Source organism: Pelobates fuscus, chromosome 6 (assembly GCF_036172605.1).
Source record: "Pelobates fuscus isolate aPelFus1 chromosome 6, aPelFus1.pri, whole genome shotgun sequence".
Classification (NCBI taxonomy): Eukaryota; Metazoa; Chordata; class Amphibia; order Anura; family Pelobatidae; genus Pelobates; species Pelobates fuscus.
Genome location: NC_086322.1, coordinates 270,398,231 through 270,422,053, shown reverse-complemented (window position 1 = coordinate 270,422,053; position 23,823 = coordinate 270,398,231). Strand labels below are relative to the sequence as shown.

General features: G+C 44.4%; 1 protein-coding gene across 1 annotated transcript; it reads right to left on the bottom strand.

The window, feature by feature from the left end:
• Window positions 1-14,194: 14,194 nt before the first annotated feature.
• LOC134565814 (WAP four-disulfide core domain protein 3-like) lies at window positions 14,195-21,874 on the bottom strand (the record flags this gene model as incomplete). Its single annotated transcript, XM_063425472.1, has 4 exons — window positions 21,752-21,874; window positions 19,503-19,649; window positions 15,401-15,541; window positions 14,195-14,238 (listed from the first exon to the last, which is right to left on the bottom strand). Coding segments are annotated over exons 1-4 (411 nt in total), but the record flags the coding sequence as incomplete, so codon positions are not given.
• Between the last annotated feature and the right edge of the window lie 1,949 nt (window positions 21,875-23,823).

The window sequence follows — 23,823 nt, the reverse complement described above, 5'->3', positions numbered from 1 at the left end:
ATAGAACATCATGGGGAAGAAACGAAGTCCTAGATACGATGAATATAACGATGTCCACCCTCCAAGAGTAACCGACAAACTAGATAGTGTAGATGGGCTGTAAACTGAAACGAGAGAAAAACAGAATAGAACAGGTTGATTATCCAATGAAATGAACTCTGAATAAAACATGTAGGTACCCAATGTAGCAACCAAATTAACCTAATATGTAAATATCCCAACCCTACTTATGGAAAAAAACACAGACATAAGAAACAATCGACAGGTAGCAGAGACAACAAACAGAGTTGCATACGTACCTGATAATCTAAACTATAACATTAAACAAGGGAGGGACAAGAATGGGTGGGAAATACTCGCCTCCTGTCATTAATAAAATTAAGATTATAGGTACACTAAAGCTAGCATAATCTACAATTTTATAACATGACAGGAGGCTTCGTATTTGCTGTTTCAACGCTCAGATCACCAATCCAACGCTGTTTGTGTCGCTGGTATCTCTTCCAGGAAGTATCAGAGTAATCCTAATTGGACATTCCAAGTACGATAAATGACAGCCGACGGGTCAAAGAAGATGCCAACCGACGAAGCATCTCAAATCCGGAAAAAAACACCATCCGCCGGTAAATCCATTGTACGAGGTGTTGCGACCTGTTTCCTAGAAATCGGCCCATGAGCTGGCAAGCTGACCTATTAGCCACCTTCTTGCAGTTGTATAAATTCAAAATCCGATCTAGGACTTAGAGTTGCGAGAAGGAAAACTGACACCAATTCTCAATACCTGATCCGTAAGGCGGCTCCTCCAATCGTGCCAGGCCCATTCGGCGATGCGGCCTTGCAGGTAGATCTCCAATCTCAAGGAATGCACCTAAGACCGCCACCAAAATCGCAAAAGAAAAAACCGAGGAGGGTCTTCCTTCCTTCCTGTCCTACCCGGTGAGATGTCTCATCCGAGGATAAATCCATAATGCAGGCAAGAGTGTGGCCAAACCGGCCGTACTCTAAGTGATACCAATATTCCAAATGGACCGTGTAATCCTCGGACGCAGTAGAGAAAAAAACTCCAAAGGACGTCCATTCAAGGTTCCGAACTGAACTGGTGTGGAGGAAACGGTGGTCGACTACTCTGGGAATAGTGAATCCCAGAATCTTCGAAGGAATGGAAAAGGCAAGCCGGATTGCAGATTTCCATCCAGAGATGCCTCCGTCCAAGAGTGAGAGATGGCTGTGTAGGAGTCGGGGCACACCAAGCTCCTCCATAAAGTCTCGTAGGTCACCTCAACGGTAGTTGAAGAATAGGTTAGCGCGAATCCAGCAAAACGGCTCCCGTGAAGGATAAGTAGAGCCTAAACGGAGGGACCTCTATCTCCGAACCATGTACACCAGGCACGCGCTCCGAGGAGACGGGGCAGCCTGCCATCAATCCCAAGGTCCTAATGATCGGGGAAGTCAAGGCAACCGGGGTTTCTGGTCTTACCATGTGATCCATACGTACGGTTTTACCTTCAGACCGGGTAATAGGCCTACCAGAATCCAGTTACCCGAGCAAGGCAGTGCTCGTTTTCTCCATGAAGGTCACCGTAACTCCTGACGTCTTGACATGGGAGAAACTGTCTGCGCAGTTTGTTCGTAATGGTCTGGATATCCAAAACAGAAAGCAGTCTCTGTATTAGATGGTGGAGAATATGCCAAACCTGCACTCTCAGAATACCGGAGGGCCATCCGTTAGTCGCACCCTCTCCAGGAGTGCGTGTCAATAAGTGGGAGACTCCCCCCGTTATACCTCTGAGTATTTTGTACGTGTTACAGCGGTCCAAATCCAGTAGATCCATAACAGGAGATAGAATAGAGGTCTCTAGTCTAAACATGCAATTCTTGCATGACCAGGCAGTCCTCTAGGACGAAGTCAGTAGCGTGGATGTCATCTCCAATTGAACGCAGGAGGGACGCCCCTCTATGTAGTCATTAATGTCCTGCACAGGTACAAGCCTGTGCGATGAACAGATGGCCTGAAGAGCGTCGAGTGTATGAGAGAGCCGCGCTCTCTACTACTGTGATCGCATACCGTGAGAGCGTCCGGCTGCTAGCCTGAGCGGGCCGAGCCCGTTAGCAACCAACAGCAGAGTCTACATCCGATATCGGTTCCCTCTATGAGAATGGGTCCTCCCAATCTGTCCTCTGCATCCAGCCCAGTATCTGGTTGAGGACGAGTGAGGGGTTGCGCCCTCTAATAATAAATCATTATCCGGCTCTGCATGAGAGGGATCGCCCCATGTTCCTGAAAATAAATACATACTCGGATAGAGGAGATGGGGGGCCGCACCCTCCCATGGTGCAAACTAGAGTCCCTAGAGATTCAGGGTGACCAAACCGTAGGGCGCACCGAATAGTAATGTCAGCATAAGGCTGAGGGCAATCTTCGGAAACAACGATGGAAAACTATCAACCGACTAACTGGATCCCGTGCGCGCGCGCGGGGTCCAGGTAGACCATTGGTAGTCTGAGGAAAGCTGGAGACGTTCTCCGCGATCCACAAGTGCCCAGGAGGCCGGAGGAGGTCAAGTCAGGCCTCACGACGACCAGAGCGAAGGAAAAAGGAAGTATGAAAAACAAAAAGCAACAATCAATGTAGATAAGGGAAAAATACACCAATTCTATCCGGATAGAAGGCAAACAGCAGGCCGGGAGGTAAGAAAAAGTAAGTCCCACCGGACAGGGCCAGGAGCCAACCCGACGCAGGAAAAAACTACTGAACCTATAAGGTTCCGGGGGGCAGATACGGAGTAGCTGGCAAAGACAAGGGAAACACACTGAGTACCGGTCCTTGCCTGTGCGAAGTTCTCCTTGGAGATGTGCCGTCGCCGGTTTGGAGTAAACCGTGGATGTGTCCGGGGTCTTCATAAGAAACTCTGCCCTTCAGGCATGAGGTTAAGGGCCTTCACCCTTCCCACCATATTCAGATGGCCGTATACTGGTGTCCTCTTGAACACTATGGCAATGGTGTTTGTCTGGAGACCTGCCTATCTCCATGTCACCGGTGGGCACTGGGATTCCCTCAGTGATATAACCCCTGGCCTGCGGCCAAGAGGGGGTTCGGTACCAATAGTGTAGGCCCGTCAGTAGGGCGCAGGCCCAGCAGGCCAAACGAATGGACACAGAACGGTTAGTCTAGCAAATAGTCACGGACATAGCAGGCCATTCAAGTAGGCACCGACATAGCGGGCCATTCAGACCTAGCAGGCCGTTCTAAAGGGCACAGACATAGTAGGCTGTCCTTATGGGCACAGACATAGCAGGCCGTTCTTACGGGCACAGACATAGCAGGCCGCTTTTACCGGCGCAGACATAACAGGCCGTTTTTACGGACACAGACATAACAGGCCGTTTTACGGGCACAGACGTAACAGGCCGTTCTCATGGGCGCAGACCTAGCAGGCCGTTTTTATGGGTGTAGAAATAGCAGGCCGTTCTTATGGGTGTAGACATAGCAGGCCGTTCATATGGGAACAGACATAGCAGGCCGTTCTTATGGGCGCAGACATAGCAGGCCATTCTTATGGGCACAGACATAGCAGGCCAATCTTATGGGCACAGACATAGCAGGCCAATCTTATGGGCACAGACATAGCAGGCCAATCTTATGGGCACAGACATAGCAGGCCAATCTTATGGGCACAGACATAGCAGGCCAATCTTATGGGCACAGACATAGCAGGCCAATCTTATGGGCACAGACATAGCAGGCCATTCTTATGGGCACAGACATAGCAGGCCATTCTTATGGGCACAGACATAGCAGGCCATTCTTATGGGCACAGACATAGCAGGCCATTCAATGGGTTGTGTATTACCACAATATTATTATAAACATGTATTTATATAGCGCCTTCCAATTCCGTCGCGCTTTACAGTGGTATGAATGAGTAACGGGGACCTCTGAGTTCGGGTAGAGGTCCCTAAAATAGTAGATCCTCAGGGAATCTTGTGACATAGGACCTTTAGACCATCAACCCTTTTAGACAGCGTAAGGCTGTGTGAGCAACTTGAACCCGGACTGGCAGTCCCTAAGTGCCCGGCAGTCAAATAGTGGTATTCCCTGTATTGGGTACAAGCGGAAGTAGTCCCGTGACCATCATGTCCACGAATGTAAGGTACACTGAGCTTCACTGTCCATGAACTGTGGATAGGTATGCACATGCGCACACGGATCTACTTGAAATATCTTAGCATATTATGGATTACCATCCGCACATACGTGAAGGGGAATGTAATCACGGACACCTCAAGGGGTAGGGTTAAACAACAGCCAACATAATTAGTTCCCCAAGAACCTGATAAATTGTACCGTATCGGTGTAGACTGGTCTCCCATACCAGCTAGAGTCAGATCCAAGTCTTAACTATATATATGCCACGGACAGAGAATACATACCAGAGTAGTCCCATCTGAGAGAAAATATATACACTGAGAAGCGAATGAATCCCAGAGCTAACTGTAGGATGTAGGATATACACCCCTGTACAGAGCTTGTATAACAGGGATTATAAATACTCGAAATTCACAGTAATCTGTGATATACCCTGACGGTAGATCAAACAAAAGTAGTGATATGCACTGTCTGCAAAAACCCGCAGCGATATGAGGTATCCACTGACAGTAAACACACAGCAACATGTGATATACACTGACAGCCAAACAAAATCTTGAAATACACTGTCAGTAACAACACATAGCAACCTGTGATACACACTGTCAGCAAAAACCCACAGTATTCTGTGAAATACAGAAATCATATATACACTAGACAGTAAAATCACAGTACACATAGGTAAATTATGACAATCAAACTCACAGCAATCCTGACATGTAACAAAAAACGAAAATGCAAATGTATATACACCCACACATACATGGATAGTAATCCATAGGAGAAAGTCACTCAGAGTGTCCCTTAATAGAAGGATCAAGCTCAAATCGGTCACTATAGTGGAACTAAACTGACATGCAGTCAAAAGCCTGTATACAGCTCCAAGTGCAGAAGGTAAGCACTGAGCTGGGTGGAGGCAGACCTCCAAAGAGTAGTGTACCGACGAGGGAGGGGGCCGCGGGCGGTCGCACCCACCCCCGGTCGCACTCTCCCCCGCCCGGTCGGACACACGCCGTCCACGGACGGAGGCGTCCGCGGCGAGGCGGCCACGTGGAGAAAAAGATCCGGCCGCCGGGTACTTGGGCGCACACGAGTACCCCGCGACCGAAAAAGGCACGTGGGACCGCCGGAGTCGAAGGGGGATGAAAGAGGCAGAAGAGTCAGCCTCCTGAAGCCCCAGAGCGGCAGGCACACCACGGGAAAAAGCGGAAAGCAAAATAGAATGGAAAACGCATGAACCCAGAAAAGGGAAACGGACAGGGGGCACAAGTCCAAAGAAAACACAATAAGGACCCCAAAGACCCCCACAAATATAGGGAAAAATACATTGATAGAATGAAATTATGCAAGGGCATAGACAAACTGAAACATAAGAAAAAATCTCACAAGGGAAAGATAAATAAATTACTGACTATATATATACAAATATAGCTAAATCCCACAAAGGCAATCTACAGTATAAAATAAAAAATACTGAAAATAAGCAATAAAAACCCCAAAGCCACCCACTATAAGCAGGAGGCAGTGGTACTCTGACCTGTACTGGTGCGGAGCAGCAAAGAAAGAGGAAATGATGCATGGGGAGGGGAGTTTTCTAGTACCTAACTTTTTTCTGATTGGTTGTTTTCTGTGCTGCTGTGGAGTTCTAGTAAAGAGAGACTTAAGCAAATACGAAGCCTCCTGTCATGTTATAAAATTAGAGTATGACATAGGTGTTGCAAGTTTAAAATGTTAGGTACTTTTCTTATCTAGTGTACAAACGTTTAAGAATCAAAAAGAAAAAGAAAAGGAAAGAAAAATTGCTTAACAAATTATTCGGTCAGAATGAAAGTACAATCGCCTATAACAGTGCTGATGACGATAAGGTTATGAGTGGAACATCAACTAGTAGTTTGATCTAGATGCCTCGAGAGGGTAATGTTAGGAATGATGTGTTGACATTCTAAAATGAGGTAACATTATACAACGTTCAATATACCCATAACTATAATACAACTCTATGTAGCATTCAGATTAGACAAATTAAGTAGGGAACCAATTACCCTGTGATTTCAAAAGCATGCGACTGGAGGGTTTTGGCATAGTGGAGGGTTTTGGCATAGCATTATAGGCACAGTTTAAGGACTGAATACCTGTCCAAATAGAGGGAAGGCATATTAGGCAGACATGACTGTGGTAATACTAGCTGCTACCGAGGAAATGACATTGTCATATCAACATTAGGGGGATAATTGCTCTCTTATTTCTTACTATGTTCAGACAGGGATCCTAACGGCAGGTATGCCAAGTAAATGATTATGAGCGGGCGATAAGGTCTCTTAAGGCGGCGTTGGCGTGCTGTTGTCGCCCTGCTAGTGTACTGGGCTTGGTTAGATTTTACGCCCCTGTGTGTAATTTAAGTGGTAGAGGGCTCAATTAAGGGTACAGAGGCGGGGGGGGGGGGGGGGAAGCGAGCTCGCGCTGAGGGCCATATTAACCCTTGTCGGTGGGTGGAAGGCATTGGCAGGCGTTAACTAAGGTGAAAACTTCAGCAGGTGCTAACTAATAAAACAAAACATTTTAACACATTTGGAGCTTTCACTCAGGTTGCGGCCGTGGCACGTCTGTCAGCCGGGACAAACGCGGTAATCCTCGCCATATCCCAGGCATGCGGCTGTGTCGGCGTGCCTCGTGTGTCAGGCTTGGTCAAAGCGTCCGGCGGGAGGCCAAGGGTTGCCAGCAGTGCGGTTGCCTCCTCCAGGTCCCGTACCTCATGAGGAATATTGTCCTGTGTGAGCATTAGTTTCCAAGGTGAGCGCCATCGATAGGGGATTCCCCCATTTCGGAGAGCTGCCGTGAATGGTCGCAGGGAGTTTCTCCATTGAAGGGTTTCTCTGGAGAAGTCGTTGTAAAAAGTCAGCACCATGTTTTCAAATTGGTACGGTGACTTCACTTTTAGTGCCGCCATTACCGTCGCCTTGTCTCTGTTGCAGGTAAGTCGTAGCACTATGTCGCCTGTGGCTGATGCTGGTGCTCTACGGGGCTTCGGTATACGGAAGGTCCCCTCTACTTGAATGGCTTTGGCTTGTTTGGGAGGCAGAATAACACAGAGCAGTCTCCGTATCATGTGTGGAAGTTCTGCCTCCGCTAGGTTGTCGGGCACTCCCCGTACCTTGATATTGTTGCGGCGCCGTGTATCCTCCAGGAGGGCAAAGCGCTGCTCAAAAGATTGTTGTTGTCTTTTAAGACTTCTCACTTCGTCTTCCAATACTCCAATCCGCGTGAGATGCTGCTTATTTGTTGTTTCTACAGACTCAATGTGGCCTACAAGGCCCGCGAGGTCGGAGCGCAGGACGGCGACATCGGCCTGCAGGGTGGTCTGGAGGCCCGCCAAAAGGGCTTTTAAGGTGGCCGTGGTCACAGGCTGGGTGTCTGCACCCCGAGGTATCAACGGAGCATGCTGCGGAGGCGGCGAGAGGGGTGTTCTCCCATCCAGGAGTGAGTCTCCTGAGGTGTCTGAGAAGTCATCATAGTCGGCAGCCATTTTAGGTCTGGCCGTGCCATGCGCTTGCCTCAAAAGATCCGCGATGTCCATGCTGAGTTTGGGTTTTTCTGGTTGAGCTTCTTGCCCTTTCGACCCATAGTGAATGTAAGAGTCTCTGCCACCGTTTTTGGATCACCGTGGTGATTTTATCTCCGGTAAATACGCTGTTTAGTGCGGAGCCCATACGATGTCGATACTTATCTATTTTAAGCTGTGTGTTAAGAGCCATGCGGAAATCCCCACAAATCCGTATCTCCCCATTTCGTTTTCTCATAGGAACAATGGGCGAAGCCCACTCACTATTGTGAACCCGGGAGATGATATTCAGCTCCTCTAATCTCCTCAATTCTGCTTCCACTCCAGCCCTTACAGCAAAAGGCACACTTCTTGCTTTAAAAAATTTCGGTGTTGCTCCTTGTGACGAGACCAATCTCGCCACTGTGCATTGGAGGAGCCTGGTTGCCCGCCTGCTGCCTTTAGACTATGGCCCCATGTTGAAACGCTTGATTTTCCCCTGCAAAGACATGAAAGCTTTGTCATTCGGTACTTGCCCTGTTTGAGCGGTGATACCACAGATAGCTATGCCATGGAGCCCATTTGTATAATGAAAGACTATGGGAAAGACTTTGGCTCCATGGCAATTGAACTGTATGTGTGTGGTCTGAGCACCATTCAGTAATAATGTGTGCTCAGACCTAAGCTATCTGGGGATATGTTGCATGTCTGTATTTTATGTAATAAATGTAACCTTGTGTATTTTATTGTATTTTACTGTCTTTTTACTGCCATGTGCTTAATGGAGTTTTGCCTCTGTCCTTGATGATAATTGGATTACTTCTCAATTTTCTCCAGGATAGAAGACTCTGTGGAACTGGTTTTAGGCAGAAAAGCCATGCTTCATTTGGTCACAAAGGACTACGATCTATCTTTTGAGCCACTGGACCAATTTGTATGATTTTGACATTTGTTTGTATTTCTTGTAATTCTGAAAATGTAAGTTTTATGTGAATGTGATGCATACTTTTAAAGTTATGAATAATGTGGAAAAACTGTATTTCTCTGTCTGTGATAATTACATTGCCCATTGTGTAAGGTAATTGTATCACAGGCAGAGGGGAGGATTTTGTGTGGGAGTGTCTGAGTGTATTGTACGTGTTTATTGGTTGTTTTCCAAAACCCTGTGGGTGGTACTAATGTGTATATAAGAACAATAAACCCACACCTCTGTCTGTTCCTGCTTGACCCTCAAAACGGAGCCTTGTCTCGTTCTTGGGGGGATTTATTGTATGCTGTTCCAGTTTGACTGCTAGGAGTGTAAACCTATTCGTATGGTTTTTCCTATTCGGCTGTTTACAGCTGATGTAGATTAATTTAGAAATAAACAAATACGTTTAAATGTCTATCTGTTCCTGTCCAAATCTGAGATGATTAAATTGCGTATACGCAGAAGTAAGTTCACACTGACACATGGAGTTCAGGTTAAAAGCACTTCAGAAAATTTAATGGCATCTGGTTAGAAAACGGGTATGCAGACCCTTTTAAAGGCAAAATGACATCATCATTGAATATCAGATAATAACAAATAAACATCATTAATTGGATTAAATGTTAAGTGGCTATATCAGTGTCCACCCATCAATATTATTAATTGGCTCAGGGATTTGAGTGACTAGCTAGGTGTCCTCCCACCGGGAGGTGGTATTGTTCTGGACACGGGTGTGGACAGATGGCTCAAGCGCCATCTCTCCCAGCATGAGGCTTACTCGGTGGGAAGGGGGGCTTGAGCGTCATTTTGGGCAGTTAGTGATGTCAGACTCGTGGTCAGGTGCAAGGTTCTTTTATGAATAGAACATTTCATTAGTACAGTGTTCTCATGGCCTTGGCTCTGGCCTTGGTTATACTTTGTTGCATGTTACAGGAGATTCAATAATTCCGGAGTCAGCTATGTCTTTGTAGAAAATACAGTCTCTGTTCATTGTACTAAATGTTGCTGAGAAATTCTGTCATGTAATGTAGACAAAATGGAGGGTCTGTCATAATGTGAGGTTATGTGAGATTAAAATGGAGTTAGTACAATAATTCAATACAGGTGCAATAAAGATTTTTAAATAATTCTACATGTAAGTTTTATGTGAATGTGATGCATACTTTTAAAGTTATGAATAATGTGGAAAAACTGTATTTCTCTGTCTGTGATAATTACATTGCCCATTGTGTAAGGTAATTGTATCACAGGCAGAGGGGAGGATTTTGTGTGGGAGTGTCTGAGTGTATTGTACGTGTTTATTGGTTGTTTTCCAAAACCCTGTGGGTGGTACTAATGTGTATATAAGAACAATAAACCCACAGCTCTGTCTGTTCCTGCTTGACCCTCAAAACGGAGCCTTGTCTCGTTCTTGGGGGGATTTATTGTATGCTGTTCCAGTTTGACTGCTAGGAGTGTAAACCTATTCGTATGGTTTTTCCTATTCGGCTGTTTACAGCATTCGTATGCTTGAGAGCATTCATATGCTTCTCCAGTTCGGTGGATTGGTGTCTACAGTAGCTGTGCCTGTGTCTCTGGAAAGGGAAGATCTACGAAACGGCGGTTTAACCCTTTTATGCCTGGGTGTGCCGTTATACTCCTTCCTTTAATTCTAAGGAAACTTGTTGTCTTGAAGCCCACTTGAAACTTGAAGCCCACTCACTATTGTGAACCCGGGAGATGGTATACAACTCCTCTAATCTCCTCAATTCTGCCTCCACTTCAGCCCTTAGAACAAAAGGCACACTTCTTGCTTTAAAAAATGTCGGTGTTGCTCCTTCCTTTAATTCTAAGGAAACTTGTTGTCCCTTTACAATCCCTAATTGGCCATCAAACACTGGTGCATACTTTTCCTGTAATTCCCTAATCCAGTCAAGTCTGGTCTGATTTTCATTCAACAGATTACATGGATACTTATGCACTTGAGGCATCCCAAGAGCCCTTATCCACTCCCTACCAAAAAGTGGAGGTCCTCCATTCTCTAAGATATAGAGAGGTAGTTTCTTCTTACTCTTGTTGAATGTAACTGTGACTGTCACACAACCCACTGGTATTAACGGCTCTTTAGAATATGTCTGCAGTCTCGCTGTTGTCTGAATTATTGGCCTATATATTTTAAGGCGTTTCCAGTCTGTCAAAGAAATTACTGATACAGCTGCACCTGTGTCCAAATCCATAGTCAGTTCCTTTCCATTTACAACAACCTGAACTGTGAATGCAGCCAGATTAGAACCTATTTTATATATTTTTTAATTTCGGACAGGAAATTGTTCATCCGAATCCTCAGAAGACTCCTGCATTTGTACTCTATAGGCATTCTTTGCTCTGTCTCTCAAGCGATTACTGCCTCTCTCTGCTGTGGATTTACACACTCTTTGTAGGTGGCCCATTTTACCACAAGCATGACACTTGGCCTCCTTGAATCTGCATGTAGTCGCAACATGTGTAGCAGCTCCGCAGCGATAACATTTGTAATGTGAATGTTCCTGTTTTGAAAGTCTCTTTCCCTGTGGTATACTCCGTGCTCTAGCATCTAATTTTAAAACGTCTAGCTCTGCCTCCTGTGTGTTGTGCAGTCTGCTGTGTAATAGATTAGCATCCTTAGACGCTTGTTCTATAATACTTGCCATGTTCATTGCCTTTTTAAATCTTAAATCTTCTTCTGTAAGCAATCTCCTTAGCACTGCATCACTTGCAATGCCGGTTACAAACTGGTCTCGCAGAGCAGTGGGCAGGCAGTCCCCAAAACAGCAGGTGCTGTCGAGTTTCCGTAATGCAATGGCATATGCTGAAACTGATTCACCAGGCTCTTGTCTTCTTTTATAGAATTTAAATCTCTCTGCTATCTCTAGTGGTTTTGTTGGAAATGGCCAGTTAACAGATGGCCAGTTGCCAATGGCTTGCAGGCAGGTTTCTCTGGGTGTAAGAGGCTCCTTAGCGTATCATATGTTCTGGCTCCTATAACTGTTAGGAAAACAGCGACCTGTTTATTGTCAGGAATGTCATTAGCTGTGAAATATTGTTCAAGCCTTTCAACCCAAGAGGCCCATAAATCCGAGTCAGGATCAAAATCCTTTATAGTGCCAATGGCTGCTTTGGGTTCTACAGCCTTGTCGCCACTGTGATGTTTTCTACAAACCAGCCAATAATTCCTCTATAACGAAGTACTCACTTTATTAATACGTATATAACAGGATCTTCATATTGCAGCCTTGTTACACAGGGTTTCTGCAGCCGCCATTTCAAATCCCTGGAACATTCCACCAACTGCCAACAGGAAGTAAAGAACCAAAAGAAAGGATGTGCATCATTCACAGCCAACAACAGCCCATACATCACAATACATACACTCATACACTCACACACTCATACACAGCCCAACCACCCATACATCACACTGCCCCACTAACACTGCCCCCATACACACACTGCACACCCATACACACACTGCCCCACAAACACTGCCCCCATACACACACTACACACACTGCCCCACAAACACTGCCCCCCATACACACACTGCACACCCATACACACACTGCCCCCATACACACACTGCACACCCATACACACACTGCCCCCATACACACACTGCACACCCATACACACACTGCCCCACAAACACTGCCCCCATACATACACTACACACACTGCCCCACAAACACTGCCCCCCATACACACACTGCACCACAAACTCTGCCCCCCATACATACACTGCTCCACACACACTGCCCCCATACACACACTGCCCCCATACACACACTGCACACCCATACACACACTGTCCCACAAACACTGGCTCCCATACACACACTGCCCCCATACACACACTGCCCCACACACTTCACCCCTAACATACCACTGCTCCTATGCCCTATATCCCAGCAGACCCCAAGTAAGTTGTCAAACTGTTCTTAAACGGTTTGACTATTTACTCTGGGATGGGATCCTGGCACTACTGGCGCCAAAACTACTACACTGAGCTGTAGTGGTAATTGTGCCTGGATTATTTCTTTAAATAATCTCCAAGTGCCCCTCCCGAGATCAGGCTCTGGATCCGCCGCTGACCCTGACAAATAGATGCGAGCACACACACACCCATACACACATGCACACCTTGACACATACACACCCCTTGACACAGATACACACACAATCTTGCACACACATAAACACATACATGTTATAATTATTATATTTACAGCTACCCTCCTGTTAGCTTACCTTTGTGTTCAGGAGGATGGCTTCTTTGGGGTCCTGACTGAGGGATGGGAGTGGGCATGTAGCAGCTCACCTTGGCCTCACCTCTGCCTTCACGCTGCCTGATCTGCCTCGAGCCTCCTCCCCCTCTCCTTCCAGAACGGCACACTGTGTATCTGGCAGGAAGTGACAGGCTGTCACTTCCTCCCAGCCAGCCGATATCACAGGGGCCCAGACAGGCTCTTAAAGGGCCGCGGCACCTGACCAGGCCCCTGGTGAGAAATGAAGCAGTGATACCCATCGGGTGGCCCGGACTGTGCGGGCCCCAGTGCATAGCATCAGGGAAGAATTTTGCCTCACCCCGTATGGCAGTCATGGTACCACACAGTTTAGCAGCCGCTGCACTATTTTTTAGTTATATGTATTTTAGTTTATATCAATGAGTTACAAAATAATAGAATCAAACACTGAAATACAATATACATTTATTTTTTTATTTGCAAGTTATTCAAATGGTGGGCATTGAGCATACACTGCGTTAGTGTTATAGTAAAAGACATAAGGAACTCTTTACAGGCAGTTTGATATATTCACTTAATATTTGTTTTGGAGTATAGCGTATTAAATAACTTTTCACCATTCATGAACGAACACGCTTCAAGACATTATCTTATGATTAGACATCCAAGAAAATAGTGTTGAATGTGGATATTATTCTTTAACCTAGAAAAAGAGAACATTGTGCTGCATTGTCAGTCTATCAGTGAAAATCAGTCAATCTAACGTAGATTTAAACATTGGCATCACAGATATCATAGCATTTTACAAATGATCACACCAGAGCAACTGTTTTAGAGATTACTTTCATGCCAGACACCAGTTAGTGTTTCTCAAAAAAAAATTAAAAAAATCCTGACATTAATAACAGGCTATCACACCACTGAACAAATAAATTAAATGAAATTATTCTATATATATATTTTATATTTGAAGGGGTTGTCAATCCAGCCTGATAAAGAGCCGGTCTTCTGTACCTCTTGGTTAGAGAAGAGATGTATTTCTCCCAAACTGAAGCACGTATTGTTACAGGGCCCTTATTGTGGTACTGTGTTTACCCTCTTGATGGGAGCCCTAAGTCATCTGGTAAAATTTCTAGAGATATTCAAGTTAGAAAGTTGTAAAATTTAAGTAATTATAATTTACCTCACACAGGCTTCTGGCACTCGAAGTGACAAGTTTTGGGACAACACTTCTCATCCTTGGGACAAGAACAATCGGTATCGCAAAAAGAACGGTGGGGTTGATTGCAATACATTGGTATCTTTTCACATTTACCTGCCTTCACTGCTAAGAAAGATAAGGAGATGACATAGTTATGACACGGTTAATGAGAAAACGATAACCCAAGAGTAAACTAGTACAACATATCATATATTTATGTTTCATGTATTTATGTATTACGTATGACCTCTTCCTATGTATCAATACTAAAACTTTGTTTTCTGAACGGACATCACCAGCTTCTATAATATTTCTGTAACAGTCTTGCCTAGTTGCGAGGTTCATCAGCAAATTCAAGGCCGCAATAAACTGGGGACTGGGGTTGTTGAAGAACATCAACTGGAAATATTTAGATTCCAGTATTTAAAGGACCACTATAGTGTCAGGAAAACAAACTCGTTTTTAGGTCCCCCCCACCATCAGGGTCCCATTCCCGCAGGCCTGAAGGGGGTTGAAGTGGTTAAACCCTTACCTTTCGCCAGCGCCTGGCTCCCTCGCCGCTGGGGAACTCTCCTCCCTCTTCCGACGTCAGTGCTCAATGCGCATGCGCGGCAAGAGCCGCGTGCGCATTCAATCAGTCAATACGAAAGCATTTCTCAATGCTTTCCTATGAACGTCAGTGTCTTCTCACTGTGATTTTCACAGTGAGAAGCGCCGAAGCGCCTCTAGCGGCTGTCAATGAGACAGGCACTAGAGGCTGGATTAACCCTAGTGTAAACATAGCAGTTTCTCTGAAATTGCTATGTTTACAGCTGCAGGGTTAACCCTAGATGGACCTGGCCCCCAGACCACTTCATTGAGCTGAAGTGGTCTGGGTGCCTATAATGGTCCTTTAATTTCTGCATAGTGGGCACTCAGCATGGACTTTCTTTACCAAGAGGAAATTAAAACTGTGAAGGAATGGGGCAGCACGTAAAATAATGTATAGACCAAAGTTAATTTAGATAGATGTAAATAAGGAAGGAGAGATAAAATGACACAATGGCGGGAATGAGAAAGAGGGGTAAGGATGAATTTACAGAAATGGATAGAAGGGGAAAGGAACAAGGGGAAAGAGAACTGAACTGAAATGAAACAAGCTCAGTACACGGGAGACAGAAAAGGAGAAGAGGAATATGAAAAGAAGAGAAGAAGAGTAGAACAAAAAAAGTACAATGGAGGTATCAGGAACAGAAAATTACAGAGGAGTACATTGTGTTTTTGTGATTAGGAGGGAGAAATGTACCTTTATCACAGGGTAGACAAGTCTTTCCATTTGAACGAAAGCAGCACTTGGATCCAGGAGCACACTCACTATCTGAAGAGCAAAAGTCCTCACGATATTCGAATTCAGGTTTTGGAGCTGGTGGACACTCTCCAGATCTCTCTGTCAATACATATCGCAAACAAGATGGCTAGTTGTCAATGAAATACCGTACATTAGCACAAAAAAATTGATATAAAATGTGACAAAATAGTTAAGAGTCTATAATCCCATAAATTGTTAGAAATAAAACAAGTTCACATATTTACGCCATCTTGGTTAGACAGCATTGAAAGTCATGTTTCAGTGTTTGCAGATGACACAAAACTTTGTAAAATAATACAATGTGAGCAAGATATTACTTTGCTGCAGAAGGATTTAGATAGACTGGAGGACTGGGCACTCAAATGGCAGATGAAATTTAATGTTGAAAAATGCAAAGTTATGCACTTCGGCGTAAAGAATACACAAGCAACGTATACCCTTAATGGAAGTGAATTAGGGATAACAACACACGAAAAGGACTTGGGAATTGTTATAGATAACAAACTATGCAACAATGTGCAATGTCAATCAGCAGTGGCCAAGGCCAGTAAGGTATTGTCATGCATGAAAAAGGGCATTCATTCTCGGGACGAGAATATCATTTTGCCACTCTATAAATCACTGGTAAGACCACATATTGAATATGCTGTGCAATTTTGGGCACCTGTTCTAAAGAAGGATATCATGGCACTAGAAAAAGTGCAGAGGCGGGCTACAAAATTAATAAAAGGAATGGAACATATCAGCTATGAAGAAAGGTTAACAAATTTAAACCTATTTAGTTTAGAAAAACGTCGCCTGAGAGGGGATATGATAACATTATACAAATATATTCGGGGCCAATACAAACCATTGTGTGGAAATCTATTCACAAACCGGACTTTACATAGGACACGAGGCCATGCGTTTAGACTGGAAGAAAGAAGATTTCGTCTAAGGCAAAGGAAAGGTTTTTTTACTGTAAGAACAATCAGGATGTGGAATTCTCTGCCTGAAGAAGTGGTTTTATCAGAGTCCATACAGATGTTCAAACAGCTACTAGATGCATACTTGCAAAGACAGAATATTCAAGGATATAATCTTTCAATGTAGGGTAACTGCTTGATTCAAGGATAAACTGGTAATAACTGCTTGATTCAAGGATAAAACAGAGAAGTTTGGAGAATAAATTAATACATTATGCAAAAAATTGCAAATTGTAGGTCAAAATAATGGAATTGAGACTATGGGGAGTGACAAGGAGAACGGGCCACTACTGTGTATGGTAATGGATGAGAGGAATATTGGCTACTACTACTAGCAACGGGTGGGATGGTGGGAGAATATGAGCTACTATTGACTATCGGTGGGATCATGGGGAATATGGGTTACTATTGGCTATGGGTGGGATGGTGGGGGGATATGGGCTACTATAGGCCTTGGGGAGGAATGGTGGGAGAATATGGGCTACTATTGACTATGGGTGGGATGGTGGGGAATATGGCTACTATTGACTATGGGTGCGATGGTGGGGAATATGGGTTACTATTGGCTATGGTTGGGATGGTGGGGGGATATGGGCAACTACAGGCTATGGGGGAGGAATGATGGGGCAATATGGGCTACCATTGGCTGGGGGTGGGATGGTGGGGAATACGGGCTACTATTGGCTATGGGGAGGAATGGTGGGAGAATATGAGTTACTATTGGCTATGGGTGGGATGGTGGGAAATATGGGCTACTATTGGCTATGCGGAATAATGGTGGGGGAATATGGACTACTATTGGCTATGGATGGAATGGTGGGGAATATGGGCTACTATTGGCTATGGGTGGGATGGTGGGGAATATGGCTACTATTGACTATGGGTGCGATGGTGGGGAATATGGGTTACTATTGGCTATGGGTGGGATGGTGGGGCGATATGGGCTACCATTGGCTGGAGGTGGGATGGTGGGGAATTTGGGCTTCTATTGGCTATAGGGGGGGGGGTAACATGGGCTACTGTTGGCTATGGGGAGGAATGGTAGGAGAATATGAGTTACTATTGGCTATGGGTGGGATGGTGGGAAATATGAGCTACTATTGGCTATGGGTGGGATGGTGGGGGGATATTGGCTACTACAGGCTATGGGGAGGAATGGTGGGGGAATATGGGCAACTATTGGCTGGGGGTGGGATGCTGGGGAATATGGGCTACTATTGGCTATGGGGAGGAATGGTGGGAGAATATTAGTTACTAATGGCTACGGGTGGGATCGTGGGAAATATGGGCTACTATTGGCTATTGACGTCATCTTCCGGCGCCGGTATCAGTACGCGGCGCGCGAGGGAGCTGAAGAGGAAGCACTCAAGGGAGAGTGCTCCCTCGCGCGCCCGCCAGCCTGACTTCCCGCCGGGTGACCGGCCCCCCAGGAGCCCAGCAGCACCACTGGACCCCAGGGAATCCCCTCAGCACTCCAAAAGGTAAGGAGGCTGGGGGGATTAAATTTAAAAAAAAATGTGTTAGTGTGTGTGTGTGTGTGTGTTAGTGTTACTGTGAGTGTTAATGTGTGTGTGTTAGTGTTACTGTGTGTGTTAGTGTGTGTGTTTGTGTTAGTGTTACTGTGTGTGTTAGTGTTACTGTGAGTGTTAGTGTGTGTGTTAGTGTTACTGTGTGTGTTATTGTATGTGTTAGTGATACTGTGAGTGTTAGTGTGTGTGTTAGTGTTACTGTGTGTGTTACTTTTACTGTGAGTGTTAGTGTGTGTGTTACTGTGTGTGTTAGTGTTACTGTGAGTGTTAGTGTGTGTGTTAGTGTGAGTGTCAGTGAGTGTGTCTGTTGAGTGTGTGTCTGCTAGTGAGTGTCAGTGAGTGTGTTACTGTGTGTTGAACCAGAGTGAGTCTAGTATAGTCTGGATAAAAATCCAGACTGTACTAGTCAAATGAGTGGAGCGCTATATGTTAACACTTACCCTAAATTAGGGTTAAATCCCTAATTTAGGGTAAGTGTTAACATATAGCGCTCCACTCATTTGACTAGTACAGTCTGGATTTTTATCCAGACTATACTAGACTCACTCTGGTTCATCTTTCTATTTAGTGGGGGTAAGAGAGCACCCACTAGAGTGTGTAGCTGCTTTTCATTATTCTATTATATCCATAAGTGCACTTGACACAGTAATCACAATTTTTGTGTTACTGTGTGTGTCTGTTACTGAGTGTATTTGTGTTAGTGAGTCTGTTTGATGTCTGTTAGTGAGTGTGTGTTTGTCAGTGAGAGTGTATGTTTTGTGAGTGTGTATGTATGTCTGTCGCTGAGTGTGTCTCTGTCAGTAAATGTGTGTGTCTGTTAGCTAGTGTGTATGCGTCTGTTCGTGAGAGTGTGTGTGTGTCTTCAGCACTTACCTTTCTCCAGCGCCGGACTCCCTTGGCGCTGGGGATCCCTCCGCCTCTCAGCTCCGAATGCGCATGCATGGCAAGAGCTGTGCACGCATTCAAACCGCCCATAGGAAAGCATTACTCAATGCTTTCCTATGGATGTTCAGTGTCTTAGAATCGCGAAAGCTCCTCTAGCAGCTGTCAGTGAGACAGCCACTAGAGGCTGGATTAACCCTCAGTGAAACATAGCAGTTTCTCTGAAACTGCTATGCTTTCAGCTGCAAGGTTAAAACTAGAGGGACCTGACACCCAGACCACTTCATTGAGCTGATGTGATCTGGGTGTCTGTAGTGGTCCTTTAAGTGTGTGTGCATCTGCATGCACTGGTGTACATACCGCGGTCGCAGCCCTGCAACCCCTGCGACCAGGTGCCCGCCACCATGTGTTGAGGCCCCGGCCTGCGCAGAGTAAGCGTGCGGGAGGGGGGGGCACGGATCAATTTTCGCACCGGGGCCCCATAGGTCATGTGTACGCCACTGATTGGCTATGGGTGGGATGGTGGGGGATATAAGCTGCTATTAGGAAAGATAGTGATTAATAACTTCTGCTATTAGAGCTCTCTCTCTATATATATATATATATTTTTTTTTATTTTTTTTTTAATGGATTATTCAGCGTTCTCACATGCTGTTTACTCACCTTTCGCTGGAGGTTTGCAGAATTTATAGCCATTATCTGAGCAGCACTTTTGGTCACCTTCACATTCTGTGTCATTGGCGCATAGATCATAAGGAATAGCCGCAGTGGGAGTAATATGTCTCTCAGGAGGGCAAACTCCAGGCTTCTCTGATACAACAATGAAATACATTAGTAAGTACAGTAAGTATTGTAAATTCGAAAAAGAAAGGGTGCTTCTAATCTTGGTTTACCGTGAAACATTACACTAACAGTAACTTCATATTAAAATGGGACATTGATCGAATGTGAAATTTGTCACTGCATTGGGGTTTTAAAGTGCTTTATTAACTGATTAAGATCAATAATAGCAGTCAGAATAATATTTCTTTAAAATATATAATAATCGGCTTATTTAGGGCCATATAACCAATAAATAGCACAATGTTAGGCAATAAAGACTGTCGTTTGAGAAGCTTTGGATGACTGCCCATTACATTGGTCGGTCACAAGCTTGGGTGGCACAATAAATACCATGAATGTCATAAATTCAATAGGAAAAAATGTGCAGTAGATAAGTTGGCGCAAAAAATTAAGATAAAATATAAATAGGTTTGCAGCACCCACAATATACCCCGGTAATAAGGTACAGAAACAATCACAAAACAGAAAAGTGCAGTTTTTTTATTTTTAATAAATGTTTTTTGTCGGACACTGGAGTCACAGGAGCATTTATCAGATCCCACGTACCCAAGGGGCCGATCCTCCCTGGGCGAGATAGCTTAGAGTGGGGCTCATACCACTCTACATTTGTGAGTTGCATTCTTAAAGAGACAGTTTATTTTAGTTTAAATTTTAATAATTGTATTGCACTAGGAGTGCTTTTTCTGTTCCCTCCCCCCTACTTTTGTCTCCTTAACTACAGATATCAATTGTACAGTCTAACAGGCTATAAGTATACACACATATACACCTGGGCTTGTAGACACCCTATAAGGGATCACACTTGCTTGCACTGTATCATCTGTTTGTAAATACTTCTCAACACTTGAGGAGTTCTATACATATGTATGCGCACCAGCACTTTTCTGTTTTATAAATTCAATAGGAACAGGGCCCTTTAATTATTTATACGGTTTTAGAGGAAAAAAAAAATTTTTAGTGAAAGATGGCACTGTATTGAAGCCCATGGAACAGCGCAGTCAGGGGAGTGGGCCTTGACAGAGCCAAGGAGTAGGCAGGTGGAGTTAAAGATTTAGGGGTGGGTAATTAGTAATGGGGTGTAAAGAGGGGTGGAGAATGAAGGAGTATATTAAGCGGCCATTTTAGCAAGTGGCCATTTTAATCAGAATCTGCACTTACCTGTTAATTGTCCCTCCCACCCTCCCTGTTTTTTTAGCAGTTTCCCGTTTGGTCACAGCGGCGGGATAGGGCTAGGGAAATTGGGATGGAAGAGGAGTATCAAGTGGCTAGGCTAAGGTTAGGCTGGATTAGGCCAGAGTGTTAAGTGGTCTGTTGGTTCGAGCTCATCGGTGGCTCCGAACCTGGTGGTGTAGGGGTGTCTCGGTACACCCCTACAGTTAAGAAAGTTATGGTTATGGGGCCTCTTTGGTAGGCCGTGTGTTATATATTATGTGTTATTTATATTGTTATATATTGTTTATGGTATGGTGTCATTGCAAGGGGTAATACTGTACGGAAGGGGGTGGTAGTAAATTATTATTATGTGGCAATGACCCCAATTTGTTATCTTGTTTGTTGATTACAATAAAATAAAGCTGTAGACTTTTATATTTCCAACAGAAATTCGGTGTCTGTGTTTTTTGGGTTGGTTATTAACCCCTTAAGGACCAAACTTCTGGAATAAAAGGGAATCATGACATGTCACACATGTCGTGTCCTTAAGGGGTTAAGGGAAAAATGCCACAAGCCGAATAACGACTGTGCGCATGTCAAGTTTTTATGTGTTCAAGAAAGGTCAGATTATTGAGGAGGGTCTATGACATTCATGAACAAAGGGGTCCAAAATGAGAAATCTGATGGATAGGAAATTGCTGTTGGGCCTGATTAATTTAAGCATAGAAACTAAGAGAATCTGAAGTTGGCACGCAGGGGGAAAGAGTCCTTTGGTCCAGTTGGCAATGAATGGAAATAAACAAAACAACCCTTAAAGCTTGTAACAAATAACTAGAATTTAATGAATATTTGTAGACATGTTATGTAGCTATAATACACATTAGCTATTAGATTTGAATCAGAATAATGTCACTTACCATGATGATCTGCCTTGATGACGATTACAGAGGTGAGTAGCAGTGCTAGCCCAAACATGACGATCTGACCCGTGTACATCTTGATGTCTGTATGTGCTCTGTCTGAATGTGCAAATCTATTTATCCTCCGATTCAGCCCATTTCATTAGGGTGTGCACCGGGAAATTCTTCCCCTATGTTATTTTGTAATATTATGTAATGGGAATAATTATTAAAAATGTTTACTGGATGCGTGATTTGGGTGTGACCGAAAGTGTTGTAACTGTGTGTGAGGTGTGTGTTGTGGCTTACTGTGTGTGATGTATAATGCTCGCTGTGTGCAATGTGTGTATAGCTGTGAGCGAGTGAGTGAGTGATAAGTTTGGGCTGCTGTGAGTGATGTGTGTAGCAATGTGTAATTTGTGGGAAATACATGTGGGAAGTAGTGGAATTTCCATTTAGTACAAGATTCAGATAGCTAGTGAGGGGTTAGGCACTGCAGTGAAGGGTCAAAGTCAGAAGTGGAAGATTAGGGGCTGTAGTGAGGGGTTGAAGGTGATGTATAGGGGTATACATTCAGCATTCGGGGTAAAGGGCTGTAGTGGGGGATACGACATTAGTGGTAGGTTTGCAGCTATAGTGGTGGATAGGAGCTGAATTGGGGACAGGGGCTGTATTTGGGGTGAGGTGTTGTATAGGGGTATACATTCAGCATTCGGGGTAAAGGGCTGTAGCGGGGAATAGAGACAGTAGTGCGGGATACAGGATGTATTGGGGTATAAAGGCAGTGGTGTATCCTGGTTTTGTGCTGCCCTAGGCAGGACAAAACTCAGGCGCCCCCCTCCCGCCCGCGCCACCCCCACCCAACCCTTCCCCCGCCCCGCCTTCTAAATACACACACACATTCACTGACAGATACGCATACACTAGCTAACAGAAACACACACACACTCACTAGCAGATACACACACACACTCACACTAACAGACACACACACACTAACAGACACACTCACTAGCAGATACACACACTCACACTAACAGACATACACAGACACTAACAGACATACACACACACTAACAGACATACACACACACAAACACACACACACACACTCACTTTTTTTTTTTTTATTTAACCCCCCCTCCAGCCTCCTTACCTTTGAGAATGCTGGGGGGGGGGGGGGGTTCCCTCTCTCCCTGGTGGTCCAGTGGCTGCTGGGCGGCGCTGGCCAGCGGCTGGCGAGGGAGCACTTCCTCTTGCCGCCCCCTGGAAAATGCCGCCCAAGGCAAATGCCTTGTTTGCCGCGTGGCTAATACACCCCTGCTTGGGCGGCACGTAAACCAGCACATTTCACTAGGTAATATGCTCTCAATGCAAACTACAAATTACTAAAGGGACCTGCGCGCCCAAACGTATGTTCGATTGCCAAGCCTAACTTGTTATGTTTTTCTTGTGCTTTAATTATATCTCTGCTAAAGAAAGTACCTGCGAGTCTCAATGTTTTCTCTTGCATTGAAGAAAAATAAAAATCATATTTACAAAAAAAGAATTATAGATAGGGCGGAGGAAAGAGAGGAGAGGAGGGAGTGAAGTGATTATATAAGAAAATGTGGTATTGTTTTTATTACCTTTAATTTTTTATTTATTTTTTTACTATTCATTAATTTATTTTCTCTACTATATTATATTTTCCACTAGAGGGATAATAGTAAATTCTGTAAAGAATGATCACAGAGGTAAATAAATATAGCAATATTTTAGAAAGTAAAGGAATTACACGATAAAGAGTATTATATGATTTTGGGGGCACTTAGCCACAATAATCAAAGATTAAATAAAAGGAAGTTGATATTTTGAATATAAGGTTGTAAGATCATTAAATAGTAAAGAGTACAGGGATAAAGGAAAATGACACGAGCGGCAAGCGACTTAATCTAGAATTAAGGAGTATGCACATTTTCAGATTTTTATTTTTTATTTCACAGAGGTAAACTTACAGGGTATAGAAGCACATAACCAAATAAAAGGAAGCCACAAGTAATAAGGTAATATGTGATTTTAAGGGTATTTAATTACTAATGGAAGAAAGT